Below are 18,236 nucleotides of genomic sequence, written 5' to 3'. Positions count from 1 at the left end.
GTAACACTGAATAAAACAATTAATTAAAGTCCCACCCATGATGGTAGTGACTCCTCATTGCTGCTTATCACTTATCAACCATAATTTGTTCACTTTAATTTAATAAAAAAAATTAATTAGTTGTTCAAAAACAGAAAAATCACTCAGCACTAATATTTGGTGGATTTGTCTCTCAGTGTCTGTTGGAAAGCAGACTGAACCAGGTTTTCCTCTAGGATTTAGCCTGTGCTTAGCTCTACTCCTTTTCTTTTGATCAAAAACATAAACTCTAGACAAGCATACCCATAACATGATGCAGCTATCCCCATGCTTGAAAATATGAAGAGTGGTACTTAGTGATGTGTTGGATTTGCCCCCAAACATAATGCTTTGTATTCAGGACCAAAAGTACATTTTTTGCAGTATTACTTTAGTGCCTTATTCTGTACTGGCTTCCTTTTCACACTGTCATTTAGGTTAGTATTGTGGAGTAACTACAATGTCGTTGACCCATCCTCAGTTCTCCAATCACAGCCATTAAAAACTTGTTTTAAAGACACAAGTGGCCTCATGTGAAATCCCTCAGTGGTTTCCTTCCTCTCCATCAACTGAACTTGGAAGGACGCCTGTATCTTGGAGTGACTGGGTGTATTGATACATCATCCAAAATGTAACTTCACCCTGCTCAAAGCGATTCTCAATGGCCATTTTTTTATTCTACCCCCATCTACCAATAGGTGCCCTTCTTTACGAGGCACTGAAAACCTTCCTAGTCTTTGTCGTTGAATCTGTGCTTGAAATTCACTGCTCGACTGAGGGACCTCACAGATAATTGTATGTGTGGGCTACAAAGATGGGGTAGTGATTCAAAAAATCATGGAAAACTCCCTTATTGCACACAGAGTGAGTCCATGCAACTTATCTGACTTGTTAAGCAAATTTTCACTCCTGAACTTTAGGCTTGCCATAACAAAGGAGTTGAATACTTATTGACACGACACTTCAGCTTATAATTTTTTATTCATTTGTAAACATTTCTAAAAACGTAATTCCATGTTGACACTGGGGTATTATGTGCAGATCAGAGACTAAATATAAACGTAATCCACTTTAAATTCAGGCTGTAACACCAAAATGTGGAAAATGTCAAGGGGTGTGAATACTTTCTGAAGGCACTGTATCTAGTTGTGGCCATCTGGAATATGCTAACATTAACTAGCTAGCTAAACATTTGTCTATGGGTTGGCATTGGCAGTAAGAGATTATGAAGAGTGAATTAAATTGTTTCTTTGTTATCTTGCTAGTTAGTTATCTAGCTGTGGCCATCTGGCTAGTAACAAGAGTTTTCTACTAAATAGCAACATCAGCACCAAAGACTTGTATTACTCCATCTGTGTTAGCGCAGATAGCTTGGATAATAGACCATAAGCAATATGCACGGATATGCATACCCGAACAACGCTACTGCCACCTTGTGGTGGAGTGTTTCAACAAGGCTGAGTGGTTGACTTCCAAGGTCTTTGCTGTGTGAACTCTAAAGAGATTGAACAGTGCCAGCAGTCAAGAGGTGGTAGGTAACCCCCTTTGTTTTTACACTGCTGCTACTCGCTGTTTATTATCACGTTACCAGTACCTACATGTACAAACTACCTTGACTAACCTGTACCCCCACACATTGACTCGGTACCGGTACCCCCTGTATATAGCCTCATTATTTTATTGTGTTACTTTTAATTTTATACTTTAGTTTATTTCTTGAACGGCATTGTTGGTTAAGGGCTTGTAGGTAAGCATTTCATGGTAACCTGTTGAGTTTGGCGCATGTGACAAATAAAAATTGATTTGATTTAAGTACTGTCGGCAGGCAAATGTTTGCCAATCCTACCGGTGTCTGAGCATTTAAAATTGGATTTATTTGGATAGTCCATCTGTAGATATTACTGATGCTATACAGACTATTTCACCTAACCCTTGAAAGCAGTTGCTTATCAACAGATAGTCTGGATTTGCTCTACATATGGTCATACTATCCAAATAAAGTGACCAAAATGACTAAAATGTGACTAAGACTAAAATAACTGCCAATATTTGCACAGCTGTCAAACACGCAGTTGTGTCCTACAAACACTGATGGATACAGCTCAATATACCTGATGTACGAAAGGGTTGAATATCAAGTCGAAAGAGGCTTGCTCAGTCTCCTTTTCACTGATAGATTTGGACAGGTGAAATCTGCACCAGGCAGTTGAAGGACAGGAAATGAGGAATGAAGCATACACACACACGTGTGTGTGTATGCGTGTGTGTGTGTATATATATATACACTGAGATGTATTGGCGACAGGAGGATTAACTATGTCTCTTATGTGAATCCGTAGCCAAAGGTGTAAAGTACTTAAGTGGTATCTGTACTTTACCATTTATATTTTTGACTGCATTTACTTCACTACATTCCTTAAGAAAATATTGTACTTTTTACTCCGTACATTTTCCTGACACCCAAAAGTACTCGTTACATTTTGAATGCTTAGCAGGACAGGAAGAGTCCCAATTCACGCACTTATCAAACTAACTTCCCTGGACATCGCTACTGCCTCTGATCTGGCAGACTCACTAAACACACATGCTTCGTTGGTAAATTGTCTGAATGTTGGAGTGTGCCCGTGACTTTCCGTAAATATATATATTTTTTTTAAACCAAGAAAATGTGCTTAATATAAGGACTTTGAAATGATTTATACATTTTTAAACCAGATACTTTTAGACTTTTACTCAAGTAGAAATTTACTGGGTGCCTTTTACTTTATTATTTTTCTATTAAGGTATCTTTACTTGTACTCAATTATGACAGTTGGATAACGTTACTTTTTCCACCACTGTTCGTAACCTAAGGTTTTGTTTTCACTTCGGCAATCAACTTTGTCAGCTTGACGCGAGATCATGTACTATCATTGACATCCTAATTTCAATTAGATAAAATACATTTGTCAGATTTTATCTTTATGTGATATATCCACAACTTCAAAAAGATAAGTCAAAATCTATTCTAACTCCCGGCCATTGTACCAAAATGGGTAAGTGGCCAATGCTGAATAAAGAGCCCAAACAGCTGCGACAGAAAACAAGGTTATTCTCCACAATAAGAACAACATACAATATCGTAAAGAACAAGAACTTACTGAATCGATCGCTTTTACTTCCAAGTCATGTTTGATGATTTCTTGCTTGCATATTCGGACGTTGACAACAGAGGACACCATGCTCGACAACAAACCGCAAGGAATAACACTTGGTAAAAAGAGCGCACCTCTTTACTTACACAACAAAGAGGGTATTTTGGTGTTGAGCAACAAGAACCGGTTTAACAAAATGCAAAAAACGTGTAACTCAATAGGTGGATTGATTGATGGTTTAATACCTATAATTTCTAAGACAACGAATGAAAGCCATCACAAACACATAGAATCAAAAGGCCACATTACGTGCAACACATTAACATATGGGGTAGCTATAGTCCAATAAAAAGGAGCCTAACGTTATTGTTTAGAGGCGAATTGGCTCCGGCAGGCGAACCAGTATGAATCGATTATTCATTGCGGTACGGTTCTAGAAACATAAAGCCCTCTACTTTCATACCACATCAAAATAAATTTCGCAAATGCTAAATATACTTAATGCGGTTTTAACCGGTTATTTTACAGTGACACGTTTGTGGCGCCTGTCTTCCGTGTACACGCAGGTGTTCTTAGTCGCAGAAAGAGAATTAGCAGCTAGTCGCTTCTGTCTTCCGTAAACAAACGCTGTAAAATGGAAATATGGCCGTTTGGGAACCCTTACCCTATTAAAAAAAAAAGTAGTAATTTAACATTTTTTTCCTAGCTGATATGAAAGATACGTTCCTATGTTTCCAAAACCTTACCGCAAGCGATGCTTGTTAATGTTTAGAGCAAGCATCGGGGCTCCTCTGGCCAGAAGTTAGTATAGTCAATAGGCGCTAAAGTTAGTTAGCATCTATGAATGGCAAAGGGGGATACCTAGTCAGTTGTACAACTGAATGTATTTAACTGAAATGTGTCTTCCACATTTAACCCAACACCGAATGGCCTAGGGTAACTAGTACCATGCCTTGGCAAGATCATATATCAGTATTAGAGAATCAAAGTCACAGCACAATATACAGAACATACCATACAAATCAAAGAAAAGGTTGATACTTCCATTCTTAAAGTAGTAAAGAGGATATTTTCAGAAAAGTCCTTTGGGGATCAGTTTGTACGAAGCACCTTTGCAGGCATCTCTCCACACTCTCTAAGGTCGGGCGTCAAAGGCTGGGTAAGGCTTTAGATTTACAAGAACAGTTCCCTTTGTGAGGAGGTGATCGAGTGCTTCATTGGTGTACAGCAGTGAGTCAGGTCCTCTCCTACAGAGAAAATGTTTAAGGTCAAAGTTAATTATGTATTGCTTTTTCCATCTGGGCATTGCTTTCAGATCAGTGCAGATGATGGAAAGGAGACATTTTCATAAAAAGTACAGATTAAAATAGATAAGGAGCGGAAGCCACAAATACAGACTACTATTGACAGAGAGCGGTTTATTTGTTCATTGATTCATTTAATCTTGTGGCCTACACATTTGCAGCTAAAAGGCTGAATTGCCTTAGACTTACAGACGACGTAAGGAGCCGAGGCATCCGACTGAGTTTACCTATAGCGGGAGAGGAGCGAGGGCTGGTAGACTAGGGCCAGTGGGTTTACCTGTAGCAGGAGAGGGGCCGAGGACTGGTAGACTAGGGCCACTGGGCTTACCTGTAGCAGGAGAGGGGCCGAGGACTGGTAGACTAGGGCCACTGGGTTTACCTGTAGCAGGAGAGGGGCCGAGGACTGGTAGACTAGGGCCAGTGGGTTTACCTGTAGCAGGAGAGGGGCCGAGGACTGGTAGACTAGGGCCAGTGGGTTTACCTATAGCAGGAGAGGAGCCGAGGCCTGGTAGACTAGGGCCAGTGGGTTTACCTATAGCAGGAGAGGGGCCGAGGCCTGGTAGACTAGGGCCAGGGGGTTTACCTGTAGCAGGAGAGGGGCCGAGGACTGGTAGACTAGGGCCAGTGGGTTTACCTGTAGCAGGAGAGGGGCCGAGGCCTGGTAGACTAGGGCCAGGGGGTTTACCTGTAGCAGGAGAAGAGCCGAGGCCTGGTAGACTAGGGCCAGGGGGTTTACCTATAGCAGGAGAGGAGCCGAGGACTGGTAGACTAGGGCCAGTGGGTTTACCTGTAGCAGGAGAGGAGCCGAGGACTGGTAGACTAGGGCCAGTGGGTTTACCTATAGCAGGAGAGGAGCCGCTAGGGCCAGTGGGTTTACCTATAGCAGGAGAGGGGCCGAGGCCTGGTAGACTAGGGCCAGGGGGTTTACCTGTAGCAGGAGAAGAGCCGAGGCCTGGTAGACTAGGGCCAGGGGGTTTACCTATAGCAGGAGAGGAGCCGAGGCCTGGTAGACTAGGGCCAGTGGGTTTACCTATAGCAGGAGAGGGGCCGAGGCCTGGTAGACTAGGGCCAGTGGGTTTACCTGTAGCAGGAGAAGAGCCGAGGCCTGGTAGACTAGGGCCAGTGGGTTTACCTATAGCAGGAGAGGAGCCGAGGACTGGTAGACTAGGGCCAGTGGGTTTACCTGTAGCAGGAGAGGGGTCGAGGCCTGGTAGACTAGGGCCAGTGGGTTTACCTGTAGCAGGAGAGGGGCCGAGGACTGGTAGACTAGGGCCAGTGGTAGTACATGTACCAGATGGTATCGTTCTTTAGAGCTGGTCCAAACAGAGGGTTGAGCTGGGCCAGGATCGCTATCAGCCAGCTGAAAACATACAACACATACTAATGATTACACATCTACATATGTCTGTCATGGCTTCGGTTATGTCTAATGGCTTTCTTTGTGGAAGAATAGCAGTAACTAAGGCATCTGATGGGGATCTAAATGAGGAATAAAGATACCTTGTTCTACCCTATAGTAATGGATGAACATGACAGCTGGGTCAGCTATAATAGAGGAATCCAACTAAGCGCTCAGCAGACAACCTATCACTAGATACTTCCCTCTGCTACCGTGAACACCATCCCCATTATGTGGCCTGTACTGCACCCTGGTGGACATATGTAACATGTAACAAAGTAACATGACAGCCTTATCTGCTAGCCTCAACTTCAGAAGCTAAATAATTAACTATGAAATTAAATGGTATCTCAGGACTACCAGGTTATATTGAATGGAATGATTACGTACAATACAAGCAATATGCGTACTCTCGGATCATTGACCACACCATACTCTCGGATCATTGACCACACCATACTCTCGGATCATTGACCAACAGTACTCTAGGGGTAGATTTATTTTCTCTATCGGAAAAACCGAAGTGATGAACTTTGAGCATGTCTACATCTGTAAATGACTGGTAATCATTATGTACTGATGTTGGGACATTGAAATCGAGCTGCAGTCGGCCCAATCAATGTTAATGGCAAATGACCTAAGGGAGAATGGTGTTCCCTCTCTGTGTCTGTATGTGGGACAGATGCTTAACACTTCCCTAGCTCCAAATATAGGCCAATAGTCCAGTTTCACACTTTTGTGAAAGCAACACTTATGCATGATGCAAGATTAAAAACACAACACTGGGCTGTAATCATTACGCCGATTCTGTTTCAAAACGTTTAGCAACAAAAACTATTTACGCCAAACAGAAAACTCAAAAGAGAGTTTATATATTCAGGTAGGTCCCTCCCAGTTTCATTTGCTCTGTTTGATTCTTAAAACGGTAAAGGGTTTCCGTAATGAATACACCCCTGCTGTTGCCTGCCTGCGCCCTGTTCCAACCAACAGACAAATTAATATAAGAAGGGCCCTCAGTGATACTGTTAAATATTCTGCTACATTCCTAGGAGGACTGTACTTACAACAGGTAGCAGCAGACAGCAGTTAGCACCAACATGGTAACTATCACTCTGTGGAGGGGGAGAGAGAGGCATTATTGCACTGGGCCAAGACATTAGGCTATAGATTTGTACACCAACAAACCAACTGTTAGTCCTATATCTGTGGTTTATTATGGCAAGTGCTCATCTCTCAGACGTACTACTAGGCCTTCTTCATGCAGATAGGGCGTCATTATGCCAACTTCAGTCACATGCAAGTGACAGAGCAGACGAGAACTAGAAATGGACTGGGGAAGTTCCAAAATTACATCTTAATTCGTCTATATTCCATAATTTTTTATCCAACAAAACTAAATTTGTCAAATACTAAAGCTTATTAGTACTTTAAAGTCAACTCAGCTATTGTTGGCCATGATGAGCAATATTGTTGACAAAAGAACCAGCTGCCAAAAAGTATGATCATTTAGCAGCTTAGTCAGCTTAGTCAAAAGCAAATAAAAAGTTATTGGACGCATACACATAAAATAGGTTTCACATTTTCCACGTATATGAATACAAGAGACATTTGAGGTCTAGCATGAAGTATGTCCTTTGTTTGCAAACTTTTATAGTTAGAAAAAAAACAATATCTTGCTATCATGTTAGTTAATTTACTCACCCTCTGTTCGGTCCCTTGGGGACAAACCACGGCACAACTCCACCAATAATCCCCCAAAACAGAGTCATTACCGACATAGGAATTACAAAACTAAGCTCCGCCATGTCTGTCTTTGGTTATAGACTTTTAAAAGTAGACAAAGTAAACTTATGCGCTTGACAAGGCTACACAACCTCGAAGTAGCGAACTGCTACCAGACTAGGAAGTATGGATCACATGACGTCGCCACAATAAACTGGGCTGGTAGTCGAAGATTTTTTTATAACTAAACCAAGATAGACCACAGCCTTCGTTTCCAATGGGAACAGATGAGTCATAGTGGGCAGAACAAGCAAGCGGGTGGGCAGAGCCAAGCACGAGCTTGCGATATCCTATTGGTCCGTTCTAGCATGCATGTGAAATGCGCGTGTGCATTAACTCAATTCGATTTTTTACTCCTAAACAACGCGATTTTTTACAACTTTAGCAAAGGCGAAAGTCTACAAAACTTAGTCCACTCTGTTCATAACAGATTATATTTTTTGGAACAGCAAACTGTATTGAGATCAAATGTTTAATCGATGAGAAAATGTGCTAAATGTAGGCCAAAATCCATCTCGTTCCAGCTTCTCCCACTGCCCACCAGTGTACTTCCTCTCACTACCATATTTTCTTCATACATCCAGTGAAATATCTGTCTCATTGTTCTGTGGGGTAATGGTGCCAAAAGTTGTTCATAAACTGATCCTTGAAAAATTGATCCAATGGGGAAATGAATGGAGTTTTTGGATACATGGCCAAAATATAGAGATCTTATACCTTTTGTTGTATAAAATCATCATCAGCTAAAGGCACTTTTTGTGAATTTTGAAGCATTTATGTAATAACAAAAAGCCTTCCAGGACATCTACAGCACCCGATGTCACAGGAAGGCCAAAAAATATCATCAAGGACAACAACCACCCGAGCCACTGCCTGTTCACCCCGTTACCATCCAGAAGGTGAGGTCAGTACAGGTGCATCAAAGCAGGGACCAAGAGACTGAAAAACAGCTTCTATCTCAAGGCCATCACACTGTTAAACAGCCATTACTAACACAGAGGCTGCTGCCTACCTACAGACTTGAAATCATTGGCCACTTTAATAAATGGATCACTAGTCACTTTAATAATGCCACTTTAATGTTTACATATCTTGCATCACTCATCTCATATGTATATACTGTATTTTATACCATCTATTGCATCTTGCCTATGCCGCTGTCATTGCTCATCCATATGTATATATTCTTATTCCATTCCTTTACTTAGATGTGTGTATATATATATACACATACCTTTATTTCAACAAGGAACACAGACTGAGACCAAGGTCTCTTTTACAGCTGGGCCCTGCGTATACATGTTTACACATACAGTTTAGGTACAATGATTAAGAAACTACACAATACAAAACAAATCGATCACAGATAACTTCCATAAGCAAGGAGTGTAACAGGAAAAGGCAGTCCATACCCAACTCTGTGGAAATCACATGGGCCTCAAGTGTAATCCATGCTTGAGACCTGGTGTTAGGAATTATAATTATAATATTGATGAGTGATGATAAATGAGAAGGTAGTTTATTCAGAAGTGCTTTATAGACAAACACGAGAGCATGTTGTTCTCGTCTCATGGACAGCGAAGTCCAACCCACATTTTGATATAAAACACAGTGGTGAGTTCTGTAGCTAGCACCCGTAATAAACCTAAGTGTGCAATGATAAGTAGCATCCAGTGATGTGTTGATGCCGTAGCATGCATGTAGATAATATCCCCATAATCTATAACAGACATAAAAGTAGCTTGCACAATTTGTCTTCTATTTGTAGAGGACAAACATGTCCTGTTTCTATAGAGGAAACCTAGCTTCATTTTTAGCCATTTACAAAGTTCGTCAATATGCATTTTAAAAGACAGTTTATCATCCAACCATATCCCTAAGTATTTATATGCAGAACCTGATTAACTGACAACCATCTAGGCTCGTAAGTGCAAGTGTATTTTCAACCAACTTTTTGAACCTATTAAAAATCCTAAAATGTGTTTTCTTTGCATTTAAAACAAGTTTTAGCTGTATAAAAGACCCTTGTAATATCTTAAAACCTGTCTACAATAGTGATAATGCTTGGTCAGCCGTTGAAGCGATAGAGTACATGACAGTGTCATCAGCATATACATTAATTTGACACTTTCTTATCTCATCACCGATATTGTTTATGTAGAGAGTGAACAGTAATGGACCAAGTATAGAACCTTGTGGGACCCCTTTAACCAACTGCAATGGCTCCGACTGGATGCCGTCGACTCCAACAGCCTGATTTCTATCCTTTAGATAGTCATGCAACCAATGACAGGCATCCAATCCCAGTCCTATTGACGACAGCTTACCCAAAAGTATTGCAGGGTCTACAGTGTGAAAAACTTTAGACAAATCTATGAACAAGGCAGCACAATGCTTTCTATTATCTTGGGCATTAGCGATATCATTTACAACATGTACAGTGGCCATAATAGTACTGTGTTTAGGTCTGAAGCCAGATTGATTACTAGAAAGAGTATTGTTAACAGTTAAAAAATTCACTACCATCACCTCCCTTGAGGAGTGGTATAAAACAAAGCTGTTTTCCAAGATTTAGGAATCTTTCCTATGACAAATGTTTGATTAAAGATATGCGTCACTGCACCAGCAATAATAGGTGCCGCACACGTGAGTAAATATGGATCCAGATCGTCAGCGCCTAATGATTTCTTAGAATCTATAGCAGATAGTGCAGATAAGATAAGACCTCATCTTCTGTGACTTTTTGAAAATTAAAAACCTGCTTCCTGTTAAAAAGACCGAGGGACTGAAACAATAGACCGGTCAGGATCAGGTTGGCCATTTTTTCTTTCAAAAAGAAAACCAACAGAAATAAAATGCTTATTAAAAACATCACAAATTTCAGTTCGGTCACTGATGATCCCAGATTCCGATGTAATTTGCTTCGGCAGGGAAGTCAAGGAGTTTCCTCGTTTAAGCGAATTGGCAGTTTTCCAGAATTTAGCGGGATCATAGCATCAAGAAAATACCTAGATTTTGCCTTTTTTATTCCCCGGTCCATTTATTTCTTAATTGCCTAAAAAGCAGTTGTAACAGTGTAGGTGCCGTCCCTCTCTTCGCCCCAACCTGGGCTAGAACGAGGGACCCTTGCACACATCAACAACTGACACCCACGAAGCATCGTTACCCATCGCGCCACAAAAGCCGCGGCCCTTGCAACGTTGCAAGGGGAAACCCTACTTCAGGTCTCAGAGCGAGTGACGTCACTGATTGAAACGCTATTAGTGCGCACCACGGCTAACTAACTAGCCATTTCACATCGGTTACACAGCCAATCAGCTGTTTCACCAGTTTTCCTCGACAAGGCTCATGCTTGATTCTTTTGCAGAAAAATGATTTTCAAATCACAGGAGAACAAAGGATTAGTTGGATTTTTTTTAACCCTAAGTCGCTTTAACGGGGTGTGTTTATCAGCCATGAAGGTAAAAATTGGTGAAAAGAAAGAGAACGCTAAAACTGTGTCCATTATGCAGTTTACGGATAAAAACTCGGAATAATAAAAGGTCATGGATAAAGGCTTGCTCTGAGAAGTGTTTATAGTTTCTCTTTAGTACGGGGGTCAGGGTTTTTAGCCTAGTAACTCTGATATATGCAATAGTGCACTGATCACTGATGTCATTAGCAAATAACCCACTAGCTATATATTTGTGGTGTATTTGTAAAGATAAGGTCTATTAATGTAGATTTTGGGGGTATTTTGGATTAGGACGGATAGGTATAGTTATTAGTTGAGTAAGATTTAGTTCGTTACAAATGTCTTAATTTAAACGATGCTGGCATCAGCCAGTCCAGATTGAGATCTCCGATAATCAATAATTCAGAGTTTGCATAATTAGACATTAACTCAAACAATTTGCATAGAGCAGATACCGGAGCTGAGGGTGAGCGATAAACTCCCGCTAGCGTTAATAGTGCATTATGACCAAGGACCACATTTAGAACTAAGCATTCATACCGTTTCGGAACAGAAGTTAAAATGGACAGTGACATCTAGGTTGCATTTAACATATATGGCAATACCTCCACCTCTACTTGCTTGTACCATACCTTTTCAGATGTAATCCATCCCGGAGAAATACAGTTGGTCGATGTACAGTCGTGAGCAAAAGCTGAGAATTACACAAATATTAATTTTCACAAAGTCTGCTGCCTCCGTTTGTATGAAGGCAATTTGCATATTCTCCAGAATGTTATGAAGAGTGATCAGATGAATTGCAATTAAATGCAAAGTCCCTCTTTGCCATGCAAATGAACTGAATCACAAAAAAACCAATTTCCACTGCATTTCAGCCCTGCCACAAAAGGACCAGCTGACATCATGTCAGTGATTCTCTCGTTAACACAGGTGTGAGTGTTGACGAGGACAAGGCTGGAGATCACTCTGTTATGCTGATTGAGTTCGAATAACAGACTGGAAGCTTCAAAAGAGGGTGGTGCTTGGAACCATTGTTCTTCCTCTGTCAACCGTGGTTACCTGCAAGGGAACACGTGCCGTCATCATTGCTTTTCACAAAAAGGGCTTCACAGGCAAGGATATTGCACCTAAATCAACCATTTATCAGATCATCAAGAACTTCAAGGAAAGCAGTTAAATTGTTGTGAAGAAGGCTTCAGGGCGCCCAAGAAAGTCCAGCAAGCGCCAGGACAGTCTCCTAAAGTTGATTTAGCTGCGGGATTGGGGCACCACCAGTACAGAGCTTGCTCAGGAATGGCAGCAGGCAGGTGTAAGTGCATCTGCACGCACAGTGAGGCGAAGACTTTTGGAGGATGGCCTGGTGTCAAGAAGGGCAGCAAAGAAGCCACTTCTCTCACGGAAAAACATCAGGGACAGACTGATATTCTGCAAATAGTACAGGGATGTGACTGCTGAGGACTGGGGCAGTCATTTTCTCTGATGAATCCCCTTTCCGATTGTTTGGGGCATCCAGAAAAAAGCTTGTCCGGAGAAGACAAGGTGAGCGCTACCATCAGTCCTGTCATGCCAACAGTAAAGCATCCTGAGACCATTCATGTGTGGGGTTGCTTCTCAGCCAAGGGTGTAGGCTTACTCACAATTTTGCCGAACACAGCCATGAATAAAGAATGGTACCAACACATCCTCCCGAGAGCAACTTCTCCCAACCATCCAGGAACAGTTTGGTGACCTACAATGCCATTTCCAGCATGATAGAGCAACTTTCCATAAGACAAAAGTGATAACTAAGTGGCTCGGGGAACAAAACATCGATATTTTGGGTCCATGGACAGGAAACTCCCCAGACCTTAATCCCATTGACAACTTGTGGTCAATCCTCAAGAGGCGGGTGGACAAACAAAAACCCACAAATTCTGACAAACTCCAAGCATTGATTATGCAAGAATGGGCTGCCATCAGAGGTCTTGAAAATGAAGGGTCAACACTACAAATATTGACTCTTTGCATCAACTTCATGTAATTGTCAATAAAAGCCTTTGACACTTCTGTGCTGCACTGTTAGAACTAGAAGCACAAGCATTTTGCTACACTCGCAATAACATCTGCTAACCATGTGTATGTGACCAATAAAATTTGTTTTGAACGTGAACCATCATGCGATTAGGCTGGTTCCACCAGGTGAAACCAGAGTATTAGGCAAAACAAAAACATCCCCATACTCGCAGCTTGCCCACCGTGCAGCACTTTACTGTGATAAAACCATTTACGACAATGAAATTGATTTTTACAACAGTTTATTGTAAACAATACATTTTCACTCTGCCATCTTCTCAATGGTTTCCTCCTTGTATTTGCCCTTCTCCTTTCCGTCAGCGCGGGACTTGGCCTTACGCTCCAGGATCTTCTTGCGATCCTTGTCCAGCTTTAGCCTGGTGATCACAACCTGGGAGGGAAGAGGGAAAAGAGAGATGTGATTGGCACAATCATTTAGAGCAGGAGGAGGATTGGTTCTAGGTCAACTTCAATATAAACAGTGTGGTGAAAAAAATGATTCCTGAAGCCCAAACTAATTTCCTCTTCACGAAACACTTCTCTGCCACAATACTATTCTAGCTACACCATGGAGAAACATCTCAGCCACAATACTAGTCCAGCTACGCCATGGAGAAACATCTCTGCCACAATACTAGTCTAGCTACACCAGAAGTAGGCTAGGCTTGAGAAGCTAAATTGTGAGTTTCTACAAAACAGTGGACTTTATCTGCAATCCCAATCAGAAATGACAAATCCATGCTTAGACATAACACGGAGAGCCATTCTATTAGACAAACGAGAAGAGCCCTCAAATCGACACAAGACTGGGGGGAACTATATCAAATGTGTTACTACAAGTAATATCACCGATGTCCAAGACCGACTGGAGCCAAGTAGGAATGCATTGACCACCAAAAATCAGTAACCAAGGCTAGTCTCACATTCTAACATTGATCCTAAGCTTACATGTCAGGTAACTGCACTAAGCGGAGTACTAGCTGGTAGTCAATGTTTCTTCCCCAGTACAAAGCATACATGAGGTGCCTGCTGCCACATGACATGTTCAAATCAGTCAAAATGTCCAGTGACTTACAGTAAGGCTGACTACAGTCAACTAATCTTCCTTCATAACAGGAAAACATCCATTGCCATGACATCTGAAGGCTGAAACAAGTGGTGAATGGAAAATAACTGTACATTGGCTCAGTTTACCCAGGCACCCTACGGAAACATTTACATTTTCTCAAGTAAACGTTCCTTTATTCCACACTGTGTCAAAGCGCATTGGAGAAAATCAATAAGAAAAACATCTAGAAACGGATGTGTTACCATGGCTTGTCCAACAGAAATATGCTATTTTGTTGGGTGGATAGTCTGTCTAGGTGAACATGACCCAGGTGTGGTGACCACTGAGCTTGGACACACTGATAAACCTGCATGCATTTAGAAATTCCTACAGGTATGCAACACCAACAGGTAGCTGCTGAGAATGGTAGTTCTTTAGATGGTGTTAAAGCCAGGTTTTTTGTGTGTGTGTCACTCCACAACAACAGAAAATAGTGATTTTTGAAAAACCATCGTGGACCACTCAAATTTAGTTGAGACACTAAAACAATCATTATCAACAATGTATAATACATCTATACACATGTATGCATCAAAAGGTACAGGTGTGTGACTACAGGTAGATGCTAGTGCCTCACCTTGCTGGGGTGGATGCCGACGTGCACGGTGGTGCCGTTGGCCTTCTCTCTCTGCACGCGCTCAATGTAGATGACGTACTTCTTCCTGTAGACCTGCACTACCTTGCCAATCTGCTGACCTTTGTAGTGGCCACGGACAACCTGCACAGCACAAACATGGAAAATATCATTAATAACCACGTGAAGTTTTATGTAGTTCCTCATGCATGTTAGTAACAACTAGTAAGGCAACCTCAAAATTAGTATCAAGTCTGGTCAAACTATGTGGTTCTGGGGTCTTTACCTGGACCTCGTCATCCTTGCGGATGGGCATGGACCTCGCATTGTACTTCTGACGGAGCTCCTTGGAGAGGGGGGAGGACATGATCTTCCTCCGGATGTGTGAGGGTGCATTGAAGTGCCTCTTGCGGTTCTTACGCCGCGAGGATGTCACAAATGGATTCAGCTTCATGTTGATGACTGTAGGGCAAACACAATAGACAACATTCAGACTAGAGCGGAAGGATGGCCCGACAGATCAAGCACAACTTGCTACATGTCAATCATTTGTCGTCTAGGCAACATGTGTTTGTTACCAGTAACAAACCCACACAACTGCATAGCTAATGTACAAAGCCAAAGCCAAGATATTCTCGACCTAAAAGGTAACGTTTGTCCGCTAGCCTTATTAGCGAGCACCTCAAGTAATATACTGTTGTTAAGGTGAAGCTAGTTAGCTATATAGCTAACGTTAGCTGGGTAACGGTAGCTAGTCATTTTCAGGATATCATGTCAATAGCTACAACATTTAGCTAGCTAGACAAGCTATCCACCCAACAACTGCATAAATAACGTTTAACAGTTCAGAGATAATCAGAGACCACCACCTACAAGTTCACACAAAAATCTATGAGCTGCTATGTACGCGTCACATCCATGCTTTCAACATAGCATGGGTACACAGATAGCTACCTAGCAAGGTTGCAAATGCTATGTTTGATGCTTGTCAAGCGCAGTGCACTTCAGTGTTAGAGACATACAAACTACACATTTCAATGCCATGGGGTTCGCTAAAATATGAGACACTATGAAAACATATCGTGAAATGAATGTTCAGGCCCAGTTCAATTCGTAGCCTGTCTGCCATCCTCTGGGGTTTAACGGGTAGCTAGCAAGCCAGCACCGGTCGAGGGATGAAGATTACAATACGTTTGATTTAGCAATCAATATAAAATGTGGCTCCAATAGTGATCACTATAGAAATATATGAGCGGTACCTGACTTTACGAGTACTTTTTGGGACCAACAAAAGTGTATAACATAGGATGGATGTTGATAACTTTGGTGAAAATGTCAACAAGGAATTCTTACCCTGCCGATTACTCCTCTATGACCGGCGGAAAAGAGACTCTCATTGTACTTCCGCTCGCATTAGTTCTCACATGAGTCCCGCGAGAAGTACATACACAGAATGAGAGTTACTGCTGTTTATACTTCGTAGCTGGAAGTTACATCAATCAAAAATAATCCATATTAATCAGCAATAAAAATGTACAAATGTGTATGTAGTACATTGACAAATATGAAATGTTTATTTGTTCCTACAAGATTGTTATTGTGCTTTGGAGTTTCACATTAGTCAATGGAATGTATTTGGACTGCTTATGGATTAGGCCTACAATTTCATGAAAATATTAAGTCCAGTACGGGACGCCGACGCCAACAACAGAAAAGCATATCGTTTCATGAGGAGGCATCGTTACAGGTTGGTGGTCAGTGTATGTGTGTGTGTTCGTCAGGGCGGGCTTTGAACTGTATGGAAGTATACTAGAGTAGAATACAAGCAGTATGGATGTTGACCAGGAGATGTCGCCATAAAGCATCATAAAGCATCATGTAATTTAGTCGGATCTCCTGGACCTTATAGGACTTTCCATCTCGACTGACACCCTGACGATCAATTAGTAGGCTAAATTTCCCGAGAAGAGACCTAATACAAACAAACCTGACTGAACAAAATTATAAACGCAACATGTAAGCCATGGAATGACTGTTCACTTTAATAATGGAACACTAGTCACTTTAATAAGGGAACACTAGTCACTTTAATAAGGGAACACTAGTCACTTTAATAATGGAACACTATTCACTTTAATAAGGGAACACTAGTCACTTTATTAATTGAACACTAGTCACTTTAATAATGGAATCACTGGTTACTTTAATAATGGAATCACTAGTCACTTTAATAATGGAATCACTGGTCACTTTAATAATGGAATCACTAGTCACTTTAATAATGGAATCACTGGTTACTTTAGTAATGGAATCACTAGTCACTTTAATAATGGAATCACTAGTCACTTTAATAATGGAATCACTGGTTACTTTAATAATGGAATCACTAGTCACTTTAATAATGGAATCACTAGTCACTTTAATAAGGGAACACTAGTCACTTTATTAATTGAACACTAGTCACTTTAATAATGGAATCACTGGTTACTTTAGTAATGGAATCACTAGTCACTTTAATAATGGAATCACTAGTCACTTTAATAATGGAATCACTGGTAACTTTAATAATGGAATCACTAGTCACTTTAATAATGGAATCACTGGTTACTTTAATAATGTAATCACTAGTCACTTTAATAATGGAATCACTGGTTACTTTAGTAATGGAATCACTAGTCACTTTAATAATGGAATCACTGGTTACTTTAGTAATGGAATCACTAGGCACTTTAATAATGGAATCACTGGTCACTTTAATAATGGAATCACTAGTCACTTTAATAATGGAATCACTGGTTACTTTAATAATGGAATCACTAGTCACTTTAATAATGGAATCACTGGTTACTTTAATAATGGAATCACTAGTCACTTTAATAATGGAATCACTGGTCACTTTAATAATGGAATCACCGGTTACTTTAATAATGGAACCCTAGTCACTTTAATAATGGAATCACTGGTTACTTTAATAATGGAATCACTAGTCACTTTAATAATGGAATCACTGGTCACTTTAATAATGGAATCACTGGTTACTTTAATAATGGAACCCTAGTCACTTTAATAATGGAATCACTGGTCACTTTAATAATGGAATCACTGGTTACTTTAATAATGGAATCACTGGTCACTTTAATAATGGAATCACTGGTTACTTTAATAATGGAACCCTAGTCACTTTAATAATGGAATCACTGGTTACTTTAATAATGGAATCACTGGTTACTTTAATAATGGAATCACTGGTCACTTTAATAATGGAATCACTAGTCACTTTAATAATGGAATCACTAGTCACTTTAATAATGGAATCACTGGTTACTTTAAAAATGGAATCACTGGTTACTTTAATAATGGAATCACTAGTCACTTTAATAATGGAATCACTGTTTACTTTAATAATGGAAT

General features: G+C 40.8%; 2 protein-coding genes across 2 annotated transcripts; both read right to left on the bottom strand.

Annotated features, from left to right (window-relative positions):
- Positions 1–3,374: 3,374 nt before the first annotated feature.
- Positions 3,375–7,813, bottom strand: LOC115205637 (V-type proton ATPase subunit e 1). The gene is made up of 4 exons (XM_029771820.1): positions 7,557–7,813; positions 6,920–6,967; positions 5,691–5,816; positions 3,375–4,399 (listed from the first exon to the last, which is right to left on the bottom strand). Exons 1-3 carry the CDS (start codon positions 7,658–7,660, stop codon positions 5,723–5,725), a joined length of 246 nt encoding a protein of 81 aa, XP_029627680.1. The 5' UTR covers positions 7,661–7,813; the 3' UTR covers positions 3,375–4,399; positions 5,691–5,722.
- Positions 7,814–13,368: 5,555 nt separating this feature from the next.
- Positions 13,369–16,266, bottom strand: LOC115205635 (60S ribosomal protein L26). Its single transcript, XM_029771819.1, has 4 exons — positions 16,179–16,266; positions 15,112–15,287; positions 14,829–14,969; positions 13,369–13,534 (listed from the first exon to the last, which is right to left on the bottom strand). The coding sequence occupies exons 2-4, from the start codon at positions 15,277–15,279 to the stop codon at positions 13,406–13,408; spliced, it is 438 nt and encodes a 145-aa protein (XP_029627679.1). The 5' UTR covers positions 15,280–15,287; positions 16,179–16,266; the 3' UTR covers positions 13,369–13,405.
- Between the last annotated feature and the right edge of the window lie 1,970 nt (positions 16,267–18,236).

Source organism: Salmo trutta, chromosome 13 (genome assembly GCF_901001165.1).
Source record: "Salmo trutta chromosome 13, fSalTru1.1, whole genome shotgun sequence".
Classification (NCBI taxonomy): domain Eukaryota; kingdom Metazoa; phylum Chordata; class Actinopteri; order Salmoniformes; family Salmonidae; genus Salmo; species Salmo trutta.
The sequence above is the reverse complement of the archived record's forward strand: the minus strand, read 5'-3'. Positions and strand labels throughout refer to the sequence as shown.